Consider the following 18,161-nt stretch of genomic DNA (forward strand, 5'->3'; position numbering starts at 1 on the left):
CTATCACAAGGCGCTGCCCACACCATTCAACCATAATTCGCGTTCCGATTCTTCGTAAATTCATTTTGGAATTTTTATTCCTAAAAAATGTACGAACGCCCTTTTTGTACTCAGGAAATGAGTAATGGAAATGACTGAAATGACGTAACATGTTTTCCCACTGCATTTCACCACATTTGCCACATCCGACGGAAGAAAGATTTCTGCAAACCGAAAACCGGAAGCAGGTTGACCAGATGATTCCCGAGGAAGCATTCTACCAAGGTGACAAATTTCTGCTAATCAGCCGTGTACGTCAGCCGGAATCATCAGTACGTAAACAATATACCTATATGTGCAGACCACATAACGCGAGGATTACGCGGGTGAATACATTTCTCGCGTCTGCGCACAGACTGCAAAGGTCGTGGCCACTCAGTGATCAGAAACCCTGCGTGACGTCATCGTCCGGAGTTCTTCCCAAAGGGGACTGGTTGTTCTTTTGGGTCTAAGGAAGTACAAGAGAAAGTGCAATATGTCGGGGTTTACTTTGGCCTCGTTGAATTAGAGCATACTTGCGTATTTTTTCACGTTTAACGTCATTCGTATTACTCCCGTTGATATTTGTATACATTTGTGACGTGTTCCGCGTCTCAGGAAGGTTGAGAAACGGAGATTAATACAGTTTCGTCGTGACAGCCAGCCAAAATAGTTGCACATAACCCTGTGAATATGAGATATAACTCAAGATCCGACGCCACGAAATATCTAGTGATCAGTTTACGTGATTGAAAGATAATCTCGCTGTAAATATTGAGTAAACACAAAACCTGACGCTCAAACCTTGTACAATATGGGACTTTTATTCTCGAAACTGTGGAGTCTGTTTGGGAACGAAGGTAAGCAACGAAATACCCAATGCCATTGCCAATTCAATTCCTTTGTGTCGATCACGAGTCGTTTTCGTGATTGTAAGTAATAATACACCACATGTCTACAACGAACGACCCATTTGAGACACTTACAGATATAAATCGCTATCAACTTTCGTTCAGAATCTACGTGTTTCTATTTCTGACACACCCTTCACAGGGACAGATAATTAAACTGCCTTTATTCCTTGCCCGAAAAACCTCTTGTAAAAGCAAAAAAGAAGTGAAAATCAACTCTTCCAAATGCCATTTCTACTACGTATCCGTAGTGACAATATTGACTTTGAGTTTTGGAAATGTGATAACTCCACCTTATTTTTAATCATCCGTATGTCATTCACCTCTCGCCAATATGATTATCACGAAAGTGTGGTCACGAATCACTCGCCAAATGAAGAAATGGAACGATCAGAAACTCTATTTTCACAATATGTAGATCTATAGAAACTTGGCATATTATTTATGCGACGAATACTTTCTTTCACAGCTTTCACTAGCGCCGCAAGGTCAGGCCACTTGCTTGTCACTACGTATTCAACCAACATTATAATTTTTGAGCAGTAGATTATAAGATTGAATCTATATTATTCTTGCTTAAAAGCTGACTCTCGTAATTCTAACAATTGTTTATAAATCGGTTTTCATTTTTTTCTCTTTATCTTGAATAAATCCATGAAAGCAGTTACTAACTTCTGTTGTTGCGAATAGAGTAGAATACAAGCTATTCGTTTGAAATCGAATGTATGTCCTTGAATTACATTTTTTAGACTTTTTTTGTACTGTTACATACCAGGCCTATTATGTTCTACCTTATCTGCCAGGTGCACAGATATTGGTGTATCAGAATAGACCCTGAAAAACGTGTAATCATAAATATGAGACGGTAGTTGACCTTTATTTCTAAGTTCTCGAATTACTATACCTTCTGTGTTGTAATTGACTGCTAATCATGAATCGGTTTAAGATACAATTAATTCTACTTTAATTTTCGAACTATGGCTTGTAAAATCTGTCAAGTCTAGGACATAAACAAGTAATGAATTATACATTGTTGGTTTTATTTCAGAACACAAAATCGTAATGGTTGGACTGGATAACGCGGGTAAAACAACGATATTGTATCAATTTTTGATGAACGAGGTTGTCCATACGTCACCAACAATTGGTTCTAACGTTGAAGAAGTTGTTTGGAAAAATATTCACTTTATAATGTGGGACTTGGGTGGTCAGCAAAGTTTGCGAGCCGCCTGGTCAACTTACTACACAAATACCGAATTCATTATAATGGTGATCGATAGTACAGATCGTGAAAGATTAAGCGTTACTAGAGAGGAACTATATTCCATGTTGAATCATGAAGAGTTGAGCAAAGCCAACGTTCTTGTCTATGCTAATAAACAAGACTTGAAGGGAAGCATGAGTGCCGCCGAAATATCCCGGCAGTTGGATCTTACGTCGATTAAAAAGCACCAGTGGCACATACAAACTTGTTGCGCACTTACAGGAGAAGGGCAAGTGTTTCATGGAAATTGTTTTTATCCTTGACAATCGGATCTTGTTTACTGAGTTTGTTTTCAATTTTACACACAATATGTCGTAGATATAATATAATTTGTATTTTTTTTTTTTTTTCAAACTAAAGGCGATTTTTCGTATGGAGTGAATATTGCCAGATGAATTAATTCTGTACATAGCTACCATGTGATACAATATTTGTCCTTGCATCTTTACAACCTTATCTTGGCTATATATCAACTTACCTGGTTTTATGCTTTGCTTACATTAGCATAGGTAAACACTCTGTGTTCGATAATAATGAAAAAAATTTTTTATAGGCTATACCAGGGTCTCGAGTGGATCGTTGGTAGACTGAAGAAGACATGACCCAAATCGTGAAAGCTTAAACTGCCTTTGTCAATAAAATATACGGAATGTAAAATATTCGAAGGGATTTAGGTATTGTGCCACTTTGACTGCTGTACTAAATATAAAATGACAATTCTAATACCTGAAAGGTTGAATATCCAGCCTTAATGAAATACGTATGGAGTATAGTTGTCAAAGTGTATTTATATCAGTTGGTAAGATAATGGAAAGCAGAAAGTTGTAACAAATGTAAAACCGTCGAATTGTGGACACAAAGTAAAATCATATCTGGCTTGTTGCGCTACTGGTAATGTGTAAAGAAAAAAAAAAATCACGACGATATACTTTCAACAATTTGCTATGAAACTATTTAATCTGCTATCTTGCAAAAAATAACGGCACTACCACATGCTTACATTTTATTCCGACGAATCCTACAAGATTTATAATCTGTAGAGGATTTTTTAGTGCTTCAAGTATGCAAACATGTTGTAAGACTTCACAGCAAGGTTATTCGACAAGCCAAGCTAAAACTTTTTCCTGCCAGAATACAAAATGTTTTTGTGATAAATCATGATGAATTGAATATTGAAGTGGTTGTGAGATTAAGGAAAAAATTATTGTCATCTATTTTAAGCTTGATTTTCTTTATCCCTGATACTGTAGAATAAATAACAATGTTAAGAAATTTTTATGTGCCAGCTGAAAATTTTGGCTAACTACTATCAGTGGTATTCATTTATGTTGTGAATGTAAATGATAATTTTTGATGCAGCTATTATTATAATTTCGCATTTTACCGAATATAAGTCGTTTCTTTTTTTTTTTTTTTGTTTTTTTTTTTTGGCGCTGGGCATTAACATTTTCACGATACACACGTTCGATTGGGTATAAAACGAATTTCATCTTCGAAAGTAAACAGTTTAAAGATTAGGGTGCATGAGAATAATTTGCCAAAAAAAAGTACTTCAGCTCCAATGAACACAGTGTAAAAATTGGATATTCGACTTATGTTCGACAGAATATAGTAAATACTCGACCATGTAAATTGTGTGCGTAATTTGTAAAATATGATCACCGAAAAAATTAACGTTTTGACAAAATTTTTAGTCGTGATAACCATCGTTGACAAGCCACGCAAAAGACTAATGTTATTTAAAACTAGAGTGATAGTCGTCTGAAATGAAATTGAAAAAAAAAGTATATTAAATCAATACAAAAATATATATAAGCACTTTATTTTCTCATATTGAGAAAATATCTTAGAACAATTAATCATCTTCAGTTTTTCTTTTAGAACGTTAAGCTCGCAAGATGACGAACTAGGTAAATAAACCAGCAGTGAAACTGATTTTTCAACCCCAAGTGTATGCTGAAGTATCACATGTTGTTTCTATACAGCTACAAGTTCTCATCGTACACATCTAGCATAGATGCACTTTTTAAACTGAATATTAAGGAATCTAAAAATTACGGTAGTTAAAAGTTTTTAAAAGATACAATATACTCTTGACTCAGATAACCACTCACGAATTAAATAAATGATTATGCAAACTGTGTACAAATGTTAATTAATTTGTGGATCAAATTTTTAAAATAAAACAATTATGTGATATACGTTACAATTAACTCTTCACAACTGTCGTTTCAGTTCACTATCTCACCTGAATTGTTTCGAAAAGAGTGAACACACATTGTAGAAATTACGCAAACAGGTCTCACTAATAAAATTTCGCAATAAAAATATTTGCTCCAATTCCATATAATAAAAACCAATTGCAAAAAATATGCTTTACTAAGTAAACCTTAATACGTATTGAGGAAAAAATTGAAAAATCAATTCTAGCATTATTGATAAATTTTTATTCAAACTATGTTCAGCATTTGTTATTATTCTACTTGTTTTTACCCGCTTAGTCTTATATCTGTTCGAACAAGTGGCAAATTAGAAAATAAAAGAAAGTGTTGGGTATTTTGATTCTGCCGCTAATCTTCATATAATACGGATTTTCGGAAAAGAGAGGGCTTTGCAAATACGCAGGTATTATTGGATAAGGTTTCAAAAGTTCTATTTATTTTTTTATTTCTTTCCTTTTACTATAAATAATGTATCGCACGCACACATTCACTCATACGACAGTGGATCTACCACTCGACGCATCCTTAATTTACACATTGTTGCATCTTACTGTAATACCTACTGCTACGTCTCAAATGCTATGCCACGAGCCAGAGAATAATATTTCACCATTGCAAATTGTCTCATTACATAGATACTGATTCTTCGATTTAATAACTCATAAAATTCGACTCTTGCTTAAGACCAGCCCATAAATATTATATTTAGGCTTATTGTTAAAATAACGAACATACATATAATATGCACGTAACTGATGCCATGAACACATTGTCTGAAGTACTTGGACGAATATAAATACATAATACATCCGATTTATGTTTGAAAATGATTGATAAGAATTCAAGAAATTCTCTTTTCTCCGATATTTCGAGATAAAAATCGAATGGCATAGATTTTATGTCAACACGCGTGACATTCTACTTCTACAATATATTCCGCTATTTTCAATAACTAATACCTACTACTACAATTTTCTCCAATGAAATATTATTATTATTATTATTATCGATATTATTATCAACGTTTCCCTAATTGGTAATAACTAATAACATATGATTGCTATGATAACATAATTATTTGTCAATATTTATGTTTAAACTGATCTTTGCTAGAGTTTGGCAATGCGTTCGAATTTTCATGCTCATATCAGTATCAAAATACGTTAAAACCGAGCTCATTAGATATCCGTGGTAGTTTTTCGGTTCACATCAGATACATAAAAAATAAACCAAGCGTCGTAAAGTTGGTCTATAATAAAACTTGGTAATGAGCATGCGATGTTGAATCCTATGTAGCGTAAGGATATTGAACTTCACATGTGGGATTCGTAGATCTTTTAAGCAGCTTTCACCGACTTCATCAAAAGATCGGTACTGAGAGATTTCGGTCTCTCAATTGGCAAACCAAGAGCCCTATCCCACACCAGCGCTGCGAGAACTCCCAGTGCTCTGGATACACCAAACAGAACTGTATAATAATTCATTTCCTTAAGCCCGTAGTACTGAAGAAGGACTCCGGAGTGGGCATCTACATTCGGCCACGGGTTCTTCACCTTGCCAGTCTCCAATAGAATGGGGGGAACCACCTTGTACACTTGAGACACCAGCTAGAAAAATGAATTGTTCATAATTAATCATCAGCTTTTCCGCATTATTTTTATTTACAAATAAGAGTATAAAAATTTTTATTCGTTCTATTTTTTTCATGTAAACTATTTACCTGTCAAGGTTCTATTATGATTTTATTACTTTATTGCAGACTGGTAAGTGGGAAGATAAATATTTCACAAGCAAATAAAACATGACGTTTTCTTACCTTGAACAGACTGTCATCAGGTAAGTGTTTCAAGGCGAATTCTCTTTGACATGTGTACCGCGGATCAGTCTTTCTAAGAACAGCATGTCCATAACCAGGAACAACTTGTCCACTCTTCAACGTATTCCATATGAAGTCCTTTAGTTTTTCATCGCTCGGACTATCGCCGACCTGAGAGCGAAGTTTTTGTAACCAAACTAATACTTCCTGGTTTGCAAGACCATGCAGAGGACCGGCCAAGCCATTCATTCCTGCGGCGAATGACAAGTATGGATCTGATAAAGCGGATCCAACCAAATGGGTGGTGTGGGCAGATACGTTGCCTCCCTCGTGGTCGGAATGGATGGTAAGGTAGAGACGCATGAGCTCTACAAACTGGGGGTTGTCATATCCAAGCATGCTTGAAAAGTTCCACGACCAATCCTTGTTTGCGTCAACTGAACCAAGCCCCTTGCCATTTTGATAAGTATTTCTGTATATAGTAGCTGCGACAACAGGTAACTTGGCAATAAGGTTCATAGTATCTTCGTAAACGGCATCCCAGTACTTTGACTTATGTACCCCGCTAGAATAAGCTTTGACAAATACGCTCTCGCTGTTCAGAGCAGTAATAGCTGCGGAAAACTGGGTCATCGGGTGCAACGATTTTGGGAAATCGTTGAGCATTTTGGTGACATGGCTTGGAATGGCGCTCCTCGCTGCCCATTCCTGGGAAACAGCCTTAACTTGAGCATCGGTTGGAACGTCACCGGTGATTAGGAGCCAGAACAGACCCTCAGGTAGCGGTTCAGCACCTCCGGCAGCTTTTGGGAGGACCTTCTGACATTCGGGAATAGATTTACCACGGAATCTGATTCCCTCGTCAGCATCCAGCACCGAAGGCTCCCAGACCAAACCTTTGATTCCCCGCATTCCCCCATACATCTGCAATTATGTGAAAAAACAGAGCTGTTAAGAACATGCAAGAAATTATGACAGTAAAGCAATCGGTTGATGTCACAGAAACAAATTTCCATTTACATTTGGATATGGATCTACTACTGAAGTTCCCGTAAAGAGTGAACGGATTCTGTCGAGCTACTAGCGGATGGATAAATAAGACAAAAAAATTAAGAGCAAAAGAACACACGACTCGCATTTTTATAATCTTATCTCGGCCACATTCGCAACATGCATGAAAAACGTAGTCTAGCAGTCATGTCACGCGACTAGTTATCAACTCGTGGAATATGACTAAAAGAATAATTGGTTAGACCATGCCGTTTCATCAATTTTACGGGTCAAATTAAAATCATATGTCAATGCTTCAATGGAACTTCATACATATATTGGGCAAGATATAACAGTTATAAGTATGTAATGGAAATTGAAAAAGATAACAGTTACCACGTACTGATTAAAAGAATCAAAAGTTATCATCGATGACTAGAGCAGGTCTTACAATTTTTTTCCCCACTAGTACATTCCGTTATAGTCTCAAGACAGAACTGTTTTACTCATCAATAGTGCAATGTTTTTTATTTTATGCATAAAAATGTGATGAAAAAGTGAAAAAAGAAGGATTTACCATATCCACGGTGACTTCCCCAACTTTGACAGAGCCATGACTTTTACGGAAAGCCTTGACGCGTTCTTGTTCCTTGGGTATTTTCTCAGATAAGACCTTCTTGAGGTCCGTCGATGCATCGGACAGTGGTCTCAAAACATTGGTTGCGGTCGATCCTATTTTCTGTAAAATGAAAAAATATCGAACAATGAGAAATAGCAACAATTAATTACTGAACAAATTGTAGAATCAATTGCGAAAATCTTAAATTAGTGTTGAAAACGAGCGACTTTTATCGTAAAAATGGTATGACGGAAATGTTTGGATAAGTTTCAATATTCTCAATCAATCAGAAAAAGTCTGATAATCTTTATCGAACGTGGATGTGATTTCTCTTCGATATCGTCTGACAATTTAATAATGAAGTGTGCATTCATTTAACGAGATTAAATCCCTGGCATTACATAATAAAATATTAATTCATGTGTCGCGGCATTTTATACTACACTATAATCGTTGAAGATAAACACCATAAAAATGCAGCCACGTTATGAGAAATGTCGATCACGCACTGCATGCAAGAGAAAACGCGGAGCGTTAATTTTGAAAATTAAAACAATAAAACAAGCCTCTTTGAGTTGGTCTCTGTCGAAATAGTTACGGAATATAATACATAATCACCTCTTCTATATTTAACTCGGTTATATTGAGCATCGAGAGACTCTGGACCTTGGAAGAAAAAAGTTTGAAGGTCGGATTACGAAGATGTGCGTGATGATGAAGAATATAATCGGGACAATATTGTGAAAACGCTTTGTATAAATCGAAGTATTGTACATACGTACGTGTCCTCTAGTACTCAATTACGGTAGTTTTTTTACATCGAAGGTTATATGAAAATACGTGAAATCTCTTTATATACATCTTACAAAAATTCTTCGAACTTATAAGCAAGTCGAAGCTTTGCTCAAAACCTATCCACTCTAAAATTCTGATGATTACATGCCGCATATTGTGATCAATTTGTGACCGAAAAGTCAAATTGAGATCACCGCTAATCTATACATAGGTTCAGTTGTTTTTATTTTTTTTTTTTTTTTTTTTTTTTTTTTTTTTTACAGTGACGCACAATGTAAGCATTCGGTACAAAAGCCAAGAAAGGTATGATGAAACTGTGTTTAATAACGTACATAAGTTAATAATCCAGATTGTTCTTTTAGTCTTAATCATTCGACGAGTAACCGAGAGTAACTACGAGTAACTACAAATAATTACAAATAATTACAAAAGAATGTGATGTGATAAATTACGACCAAACATTCTGTTGTACCTCAATATGTGAATTATTCTGATCTTGAACGAATCAAATTATTCACGACTGTTGGACAGTGCGATAAGAAAAGTGTGATAAATTCTTAACAGTCGACTCTCTGGGCCAAGTCCATAGTGTAAAGAGATCATAGTGTGTTATAATACGTTGTCGGGGAAACGATGTAAGCACATAGCATCCGGTTTGTAATATAATCGAATGTGCGACATATGTAGTGACTTTTTTCGTTTTTGAGCGTCGGAATATTATTACTTTCTTTTTCCTCTCTTAATCGGCACCTGAGGTTCTTTGCTTGATCATATTGCAGCGTGAATACTATGATAATAATAATAACATATTTCTCGACAGCTGTTCCGGTTACTTAACTGATCAGGGGATCATGTTGTCATATTACAGAAGTAATCGATAATTATGTACGTGAATATTTTATTTCGTATTTAAATTTTTATATCCAACGGTATTGTTCATTCCGAGTGTTTAAAAGTGATTACTGTGTAAAATAAAGCGACGAATCGAACAAAACATCAAAACCCAAGGTAAATCGATGTATGACAAACGTAGATTAATAACCGTTAAATTCGATATGTGATAAATCGATCGAGAACTAATTGCATTATAAAATCTGATCCGAGCACAGTATAATGCACCGGATTCACCTACCGTGAAATGGGATCTCGGCCAGAAGATGTCTAATAATAAGCAGAGGCACATGACATCGAACTCACAACTCGAGCTGTACAGGCTGCGCTCTTATATCACAATTAAATCGATTGCCCAGACGATTTCAAAACCTGCGTATACGCATTTATACGTATATAATTGGTGTTTGAAAACTTGGCGTTATTTGGTCACTCGGTCAACTTCTCGCCCAATCGATCGGCCGACATTACACGCTGCTTAAACTTCATCCAAGTATAATACGGCGTATAAGCAGAGTCGGCGAGAGAACAAGAGGTGCGGTTTTACGCGATTTATAGCGATAGCTGATAGCTGATATAATACCCACCTCTATACGTGTACTTCTTTCCTCATCTAACCGAACGATCCATGCAATCAGAGATATTGCGTTGATAAATTCCTTTGTAAAACTAGACGTCAGGTGATACATAACACTGCGATGTAATTGCACGATTGCAATTTGTCGTTATCATACGAGTATTTGGTATCTGTATATTTGCATACGTGTGTCGATCAATAGCGCAGGATTTTGCAGAGATTCAAAGACCGCAGGTGAAGCGTCGTTGAAATGAGGTTGAAGTTGGTAACGTTAACGTATAAGCGAAACATTGAGAGGAGGGATTTATATTCTGCAATTTTATAGTGACTTTGAAGTTTATCCAGTTTTCAAAATATTAATACGTTTCGCCAATTACATATTATGATTTACTGCATTTCAGACATTTCTACGATTGATTTAAGTAACGATTTTACCAAAACGTGAATCGTATTACAATAACGTTACTGGCTTCAGCCTCATTCATTTTTTTATACACCTAGCTACGCCAGGGCGATGCATCAATCACCTGGACACTGAATCGGAGTTCAACGAAACTTGAAAAAAGCTTTGAAACCGTATATAACGTGATCAAAGTTCATTATCAATGTACGCACAAGCCCGATATTGTACGCGTAAACGTAATGAAAACACGAATGTTTAACAAGGTATACTTTGTTGTGTAATTTGTGATATAACATATAGCGTGGGGGGTAAAAATCAATAAATTAAAACGTCTAGACGAAAGTGTAAAGTTTGATCGACGTATTATTATTGATAACACGTAGATAAAATGTACCATTGTACAATACATATATAGTCAATATGATACGATAATTTTTTTTATTAGTTATTATCGTTACGAATAGTTTCATATCGTCTAGACCACTTTTTATGGAAAATACAAAAAAAAAAAAAACAAAGAGAGCATAAAAAAAAAAAACGAAAAGAAGACCGTATCACAGCTAAAATTGGGAATACCGCGGACAAACATTATTCCTTGCAGCAGAATGTTACGTAATTCACGCTGAGAAACTCTCAGCTCTTTAAAATTTTGCATAACGGTAAATCACTTTCGTTATCTGGATATCGTATTAGTACACCCTCGAGTACAAATAAGAAAAAGTTGTGTCGGTCTATGAGTGAAAAATAAAGCGGGAGGTGGCGACAGAAAAAGGAAAAAGAAAAGGATAAACTTTCGGCATGTTTTTACCCGTGCGAGAATGGCGAACCGGTTGGCCAAATGTCGAGGTTGCCGTAACGTGTACATGTGTTGTGCATGTGTGTGTGTGTGTGTGTGTGTGTGTGTGTGTGAATAGAAGTGGAAATTTACGTAAATGTACGCACGAGCATACTACACATATATACCTGCCCATTTGTCATGCGTACACGTATATGAACAAACTTATTATACACGCCTTTAAATCACGCGGAAAATGTGGTTGAACGTGATCTGGTTTCAAGGCGTCGGACGTCATCGCAAAACACACACACACACACACACACACACTTCTTAAATACAGACATTATCACCGGTATTCGCAATGGCTCAATTACAGCTTTATGATTTCAATAAGCAATGTTCAAGTGCGCCAAAAAAATAAAATACTGATTTCACCACGAATTACCTGAAAAGTGGGTGAAAAGTCGTCCAGGGTGTTGAAAAATACGTAACAAGAGGTATACCCGGATTTGATTGAATTCGACATTTTCGTTCGCCATATTGGATTGGCCAACTTGAATTTTTTAGATCTGATTTCAGATTCCTGATCGGCGACTCCAAAAACCATACTCGATATAAAAGTTGATTCCGCAAAGTAATGTATGACTAATAGGGTTAAACCGTGTTTCGAGTTTCGTATTTGGAACTCGAAAATGCAGATACGTCGGGAAAAGATGAGAGAGTGGGGAGAAGGCTAAGGGAAGTAAACACGATGGAAAAAGCTTCTTCGATCCAAATATAAACAGCGGAAGATGTGCAGAGATGTTTACGATGCGCGAATATGATTATCGTAATTATAGGCCGAAATATCGCGGCCATTCGATGGAGCCGCCAGTTCAATGTGTATTCAACATGTATATATATATATATATATATATATATATGTGTGTGTAGGTTGATCTGATCGGTATGATACAAGGAATATTTCGCGACATCACGCGGATTTCTGCGGGTCAAGTTATACCGCAATGATCTCATCTCGGTTGTACGCTAGCCTCGCGTCTCATTCGGTATTAAACTCAATTGACGCCGAAATACCCTAAACGGTACTGCAGAAGCCTGTTAGAAAAAGAAATTGAACTAAACGGTGATGATCATGCAATTTGAGTGAAGTAGTTTTCCTCCGAGGAACGAAATAAAACATTACCATCGCGGTGTCGTGTTCATTGACTTCTTTTAATAAAACTGACTCCTTGTGTCCCGATACTTAAATTATTACGTGCGTAGATCGATCTTGATTACCTAAGAAACGAAAGTCCGCTGAGATACCTGCTCTTAAAGAAATCAGTTCACTAATCCTGGCTGGGCCAGCTGTGTTTTATTTTGATTGAAATCGCGTTTCGTTACAGGATAAATTCAATCGCACATCGTTGACGAAACAAGATTTTCTCAAATTTTTGGTACTGTACAGGTATATGTAATAACTCGTGGTGCGATGATGGTAAAAATCCGATTTTTTAATTCGCGTGATAATCGCTGATGAAATCGGATGTAAACGATTTTTATACGTATGCGAAATTATACAGGCGCCGTAACGTGGATGGGAATTAAATACCGCGTGACATTAACCTTGGACGATGTTAAAATCGTGAGATTTCCACTATCTTCAAATCGGTCTCGCGATCTCGGAGGCACGTGTGATGAATAGAGTATTTAATTGATTGACGACGGCGACGACTCGAAGACGTTTTCAGTGCCGCGATAATAACTTTTCACACACGCGCAATCATATCGTATTATACGTATTCTTTTACACGTTCGATCATTCGTGCAGATATTAAATGTTACGTAAAGGTCGGAGAGCACTCTGCTGGTGATACTGAACACGCGCGAATCAGCATCGAGCATCGAATTGCAGTATGGCAAATTTGTAAATTAAATTCATCCCCGAGTCGACGTCTGGATCCGTGTGTACTATACTACTATAAGTGTTACGTTTAGTACACGCAAATGCGAAAATCTTGTATCAATTATAACGGCGAGTAAAAAATTATCACGACACACCCACCGGGGCCACTCCAAGTTTTTACAATAATAAATTCCTCGTGGAACTCGGTGTGGGTGATCGGCCGTTACGTAATGTGTGCGTATAACATACGGCTCATGGCTATTCGAATATTTGTACACAAATGACGATGCGTAACGTGGCTTTTCGAAGCTGGAAACCCATGTACATGTTATACTTTGGGTAGTAAACTTTGATCGGTTTTCTGTAAATAATCGCTTTCTTGTTTATCGCGTCTGTCGTTTCAAAAGTTCATTCTAATCCCGTAGAAATATCATACGCGGTGTAATCGTCGCGCAAATTTACACTAGATTGAAAAACGTGAGAAATTCTTTGAATCGAACATCCTGTACCGCGCATACATAATTATATAATGACGGGTAAAATGTCCGACGGATTAACGACCGAATGCGTTAACACCTAGGTCAGGTAAGGCTGAAAATAACTCACGGGTTGTTGAAACGTAGGTAAGGAAAAAAAAAAGAAAGAAACAAAAAAAAAAACCCCACGAAAATAGTTACCATGCTACTATGATAGGAAGAAGACGACGTTAGATAATGCGGTTATCGTGGGACGTTTAGAGGTCGGCATAGAAAAATTCACCACCCTGCCAAAATTTTTTTCCCGACCCGTTAAACAGTGCCCTGTGGAGATTTAGCAGCAAGATCGCGTCGTCAGCTCGCACATTGTCTCTATGAACGAATTTATCGTATAACATGAATACCTTACGAAAAATTGTGTTTCGATAATTGGCCAGAATTAGCGCGAAAAAAAATCATACATTTAATCAAGGTCATCGACGAACTTACAACGCGATGTACGTACAATCCATAGGCATATTATAACCCGGACCTCGTTAAATTCAAACTCAACTAGGTACACGTAAAATGTACATTGATTATAATCGGACTTGAATTTGCTATCGCCTTATCGACATAGCCGTAACAATCCGTGTCCGACACTTACAAGGTGAGAGTCAAACCCCCGGATCACGAATTCTGCTGAAATTTTTATGGGTGTTTCTTTGGTCCAGAATATAGATCTTGCGAAGTGTATAAGATTAAATCAGTATTTTGACGAGAGAAATAGCGTAATGTAAACGAAACCTGTTTACTATTTTTGCCTGAAATATTAATTATCTTTGTCCTCTATTTCAATTTCGATAAAGAGCTCTTGTAGATTCAAATGTAAAGAGATACCTATATATTATGATTTCAGAGCCATGTATTTACTGAAGTTTAAACGAAGGACAGCGAATTGTTGACAACTTTCTCTTTTGAAAAATTGAGCGAAGAAAGGCCCGACGGATGAAACTACACATCAGAACCTCTATATATATTGGGACAAGCAAAAACCCCTAGAAATTTCAGCAAAATCCGTATAATCCAGAGGTCTGATACTCTCCCTGTTATATCTCGTTTATCAGCTGACCGGAAGTGGCTGGTATACGTGATTATTCGAACTCGTCAATGAAATTCTCGGATTCCGAATGTTTATCATGTATACCATATACCGACACGTAACGTTATCGTAACGAAACACTGGAAAAAAATAACTGTTTTATTTTTTACGGTTTTTTCCGTTTTATCACGGTTCACCGAGTTTCATCCAGTTCCAAAATTACGGTAACGTTACTAACTTCAACGTTATAAGATATTACGGTTGAAAGATCCTGTAATCTTGCTTGGGTAGTGAATTACTGAAACGTGCAGCAGACCTAATACCCGTTCAAAAGGTCCACGATGCATCTCATGAGGTTCCAGCCCCCAAAAACCCTCCAATGAGAAAGAAAAATAAATAAAACTCCAAGAGCAAAAGTATTCTGTCCGGGCGTAGCTCCGCACCCTTTGTCCATCGGGATGCTCTCGGCTTATTCTTATTTATTACGAGGCATATTTTTTACCGATGGAACCTCACGGTACTTTCTTGAGTCCTGACCGTCGCAGCTAGAGCTCGAGAAACCTCCTTTCCCAGCCAGTATCGCCGTCCTCGTCTTTCTCACTGGGTCGACTGTTCGACAAAATGTCTAACCGAGGGGGGCTTGACCCACAATTCGTTCAGTTTCTACCTCAAAATCGTTGAGGGGAACGAAGAGGGGGAAAAAACGGTTTCAAAAATAGATTATAACTATAATATATTCGATATCTTCGAAGAAGAATGTAGTTTTTATCGTGTTCAACTGTGAGCTTATAATTATAGACTCATTTATTACACGGCTCGAGATACATGGGCTGGAGTTCAACGAGCTTCTGTGAGGTATTTATATTATATATACACCATATAGGTGTGTGCATTGATAAAACTGCGAGGATCCTGTTATACGTGTGGGAATAATCGAAAAATAAGCCTCGTGATATAAAAGAATCAAGCCTTAGTAAATACGACGTACATAGGTAATATATACCGTGTTATCTATTTTGCAAAAATAACATTCCTGTGCATCACGTCGTGTATTATACGGGATCGATTACGGTACATTTACCGCAAAACAAATGGAACTTTGATGTGAATAATTTAAATGCTGGTGTATATGTATAATATATCGTAGAAGCGGAAAATAAAAAAAAATATATATATATATATATTGAAACGAAAAAGGCCCGGTGGCCAGAAAAGATGAAGAAAAATTTGCCATAGCGAATACACACGTGAGATAAAAATTCAAGTGACGCACGTCGTTTCATAATACGTCAGGTATAAGCCTGTAGGTATATACATACATACGTGTAAGTTACGTAACACATATTTTGTTATGTCGAACGCTTTTATATAGACGTATGGCGATCTGAGAGCATTTAAAAGACAACACAAGGGATATATATGTATATGTATAAAAAAAAAAAAAATATCCAAATGAACAATATTGAAGTTTGCATCGATTTTATCGGCAATTATTCTTGCGGTTGAAGAGTACATGCGGCGTTTAAGAGAATAATAAGGTTACGATAGGTGCGTACAAACGAAGAGAGAAAAAACGGCCGAAGAAAGAAAAGATTAGAGAACGTTGCGCGGGTGATGGGCAAGAGGAAGTGACAGAAGGAATTTATGGGATCGATTGTGAAAAAAAAGCGAAGAAACAGAGGGAAGAAGGGTACACTTTAATATATATGTATATACATATACGACATCGTAAACGTGATTTTTAAATGACAATGAGAACCTGAGAAACAGCGGAAGTATATCAGGAAACGGATCGAACTTCGATAAACGATTTGCGGCGCATATACAAACATCAATGGATGCGCGTACGCATACGTATATAATCGACGCTGTAAGTGGAGCAGTTTTTTTGTCGCAGACCTGGCTAAAATTAGCACATCTTGCAAAATAGTGCATAACTCGCCGGGAGGGACAACGGTGAAGAAAAATATCGACAAAAATAAGACGACGATTGAGAACGAAAGGGCGGTAAATAAAAGAAACGTATGTATCGTAAATTATTGGAAAAATTAGAATGCGAAAGCAGAATAATCGATAAATGCGAAGATGAAAAGCAAGTTCCGAAACGATCTTCTGGAAACTTACGTCCAGGGTTTTTTTTTTTCTATTCAATGAGAATAAATATACATAATATTACATTACTTAATTCTTCTAACGTGTGTAAAGATGGCGCGATCGATGAGAACGAAAAGGAAGAGGGGAGGGCGAGGAAGTAGGGGCAAATTCGTCGGTGGCATATAAAATTTGTGATCGAGCAAGGTCAATTTTGACTCGTGTCAAGAGGTGGTAATTTTATAAGGTAAATGTCGAGAGTGAAACAGTCGATAAAGCTACCGCCTTTACCGCATTGATAACTAGATTCGTAAGATTACGAGGAGGCGTGTAAACGCCGATGCGATCCTTGGAGTGACGCAGAGTCCTTTCAACAGGCGATGACTGTACGTTATTACTATCGTGAATTATTACAAGTCGGTGTTTCACCAGCCGAAAAAACAGCACCCGTTATTGAACGGTACGCGGTGAACATGAGATAAAGAATATCGCGGCATCGATATCTCGTTCGAATTTCGAACCGGAAGAATCGAATATCAGAGGAATTCAAATGTTACGATATACGTTTTACGGCATAATAACGACGCAGAATGCGGTATGACCAACTCTAACTCACCTGCGCCTCGAGGCATCGTTTGGCGGAAAAACGAAAAAGTGCCATCGTCTCGATCAGGGGAGGGTTAAGTCCGGTTTCACTATGCTCACGTATCTGGCCGACTGCTCGGAGGTCTGGCGCCCAACTCAACCGCCTCGAGGAGGGACATTGGACACGACGCGCGCCTGCAGAAGGTCAGGCAAGTGCGATGCGCACTCGGCCAATGCGCATCTGCGAAACGCTACGTCCACGGCTACGTCTGTATTCGCGTCTAGGCGATCGGCGGCGCGTCACTCGCGTTCACACGACACATCCGGTATTGGAAAACGTCCTAATGACGTCAGAGCCTGGTTGTCGGCGCCATTTTATCGCCACATAACCCAAGTTTTTTATTTTAATGGAGGCAAACCGTAATTTTTGGGGTTTCACGTTAGTCGTGTTACATACATCGATGAAATGTTATCAATTATGTACCTATTCTGCCATCAACACGCCAAAAAATATGGTCAACGGTCAGCTGTCAACCTGGGTGCATTAGTTTTATTTTGTCCACCAGATGACGCATTGCAAAGTGACAATCCCAATGCCACTCATTTCCATTTGTGGCTGGTGGACCTGAGGGTCGATTCAAAGGATTCCACGTTTGCGTCGATTACAGAGTCCCAATCACTTTGCATCGAACGTAATTTATTAGTAAAAAAAAAAAACATGTTTTTTAGGTTTCTCGCTTTTTTAGCAATTATTGG

General features: G+C 37.4%; 2 protein-coding genes across 2 annotated transcripts; one reads left to right on the forward strand and one right to left on the reverse strand.

Moving 5' to 3' along the window:
* The first annotated feature begins 270 nt into the window (after positions 1-270).
* Positions 271-3,173, forward strand: LOC124179437 (ADP-ribosylation factor-like protein 5B). Its single transcript, XM_046563788.1, has 3 exons — positions 271-878; positions 1,978-2,422; positions 2,747-3,173. The coding sequence occupies exons 1-3, from the start codon at positions 833-835 to the stop codon at positions 2,793-2,795; spliced, it is 540 nt and encodes a 179-aa protein (XP_046419744.1). The 5' UTR covers positions 271-832; the 3' UTR covers positions 2,796-3,173.
* Positions 3,174-4,829: 1,656 nt separating this feature from the next.
* Positions 4,830-17,603, reverse strand: LOC124179432 (probable citrate synthase 2, mitochondrial). The gene is made up of 4 exons (XM_046563780.1): positions 17,437-17,603; positions 7,799-7,960; positions 6,232-7,155; positions 4,830-6,022 (listed from the first exon to the last, which is right to left on the reverse strand). The coding sequence occupies exons 1-4, from the start codon at positions 17,479-17,481 to the stop codon at positions 5,753-5,755; spliced, it is 1,401 nt and encodes a 466-aa protein (XP_046419736.1). The 5' UTR covers positions 17,482-17,603; the 3' UTR covers positions 4,830-5,752.
* Positions 17,604-18,161: the final 558 nt, after the last annotated feature.

This window comes from Neodiprion fabricii, chromosome 4 (assembly GCF_021155785.1).
Source record: "Neodiprion fabricii isolate iyNeoFabr1 chromosome 4, iyNeoFabr1.1, whole genome shotgun sequence".
NCBI classification, from domain to species: Eukaryota; Metazoa; Arthropoda; class Insecta; order Hymenoptera; family Diprionidae; genus Neodiprion; species Neodiprion fabricii.

Bases quoted from the DNA above. Each gene is read 5' to 3' on its own strand.
- LOC124179432 (XM_046563780.1), bottom strand. From the start codon at position 17,481: ATGGCACTTTTTCGTTTTTCCGCCAAACGATGCCTCGAGGCGCAG. The intron at 7,961-17,436 runs GTGAGTTAGAGT...TTCATTTTACAG, and splicing joins AACGATGCCTCGAGGCGCAG to AAAATAGGATCGACCGCAAC. The intron at 7,156-7,798 runs GTAAATCCTTCT...ACATAATTGCAG, and splicing joins GGGAAGTCACCGTGGATATG to ATGTATGGGGGAATGCGGGG.
- LOC124179437 (XM_046563788.1), top strand. From the start codon at position 833: ATGGGACTTTTATTCTCGAAACTGTGGAGTCTGTTTGGGAACGAAG. The intron at 879-1,977 runs GTAAGCAACGAA...GTTTTATTTCAG, and splicing joins GAGTCTGTTTGGGAACGAAG to AACACAAAATCGTAATGGTT. The intron at 2,423-2,746 runs GCAAGTGTTTCA...AATTTTTTATAG, and splicing joins TGCGCACTTACAGGAGAAGG to GCTATACCAGGGTCTCGAGT.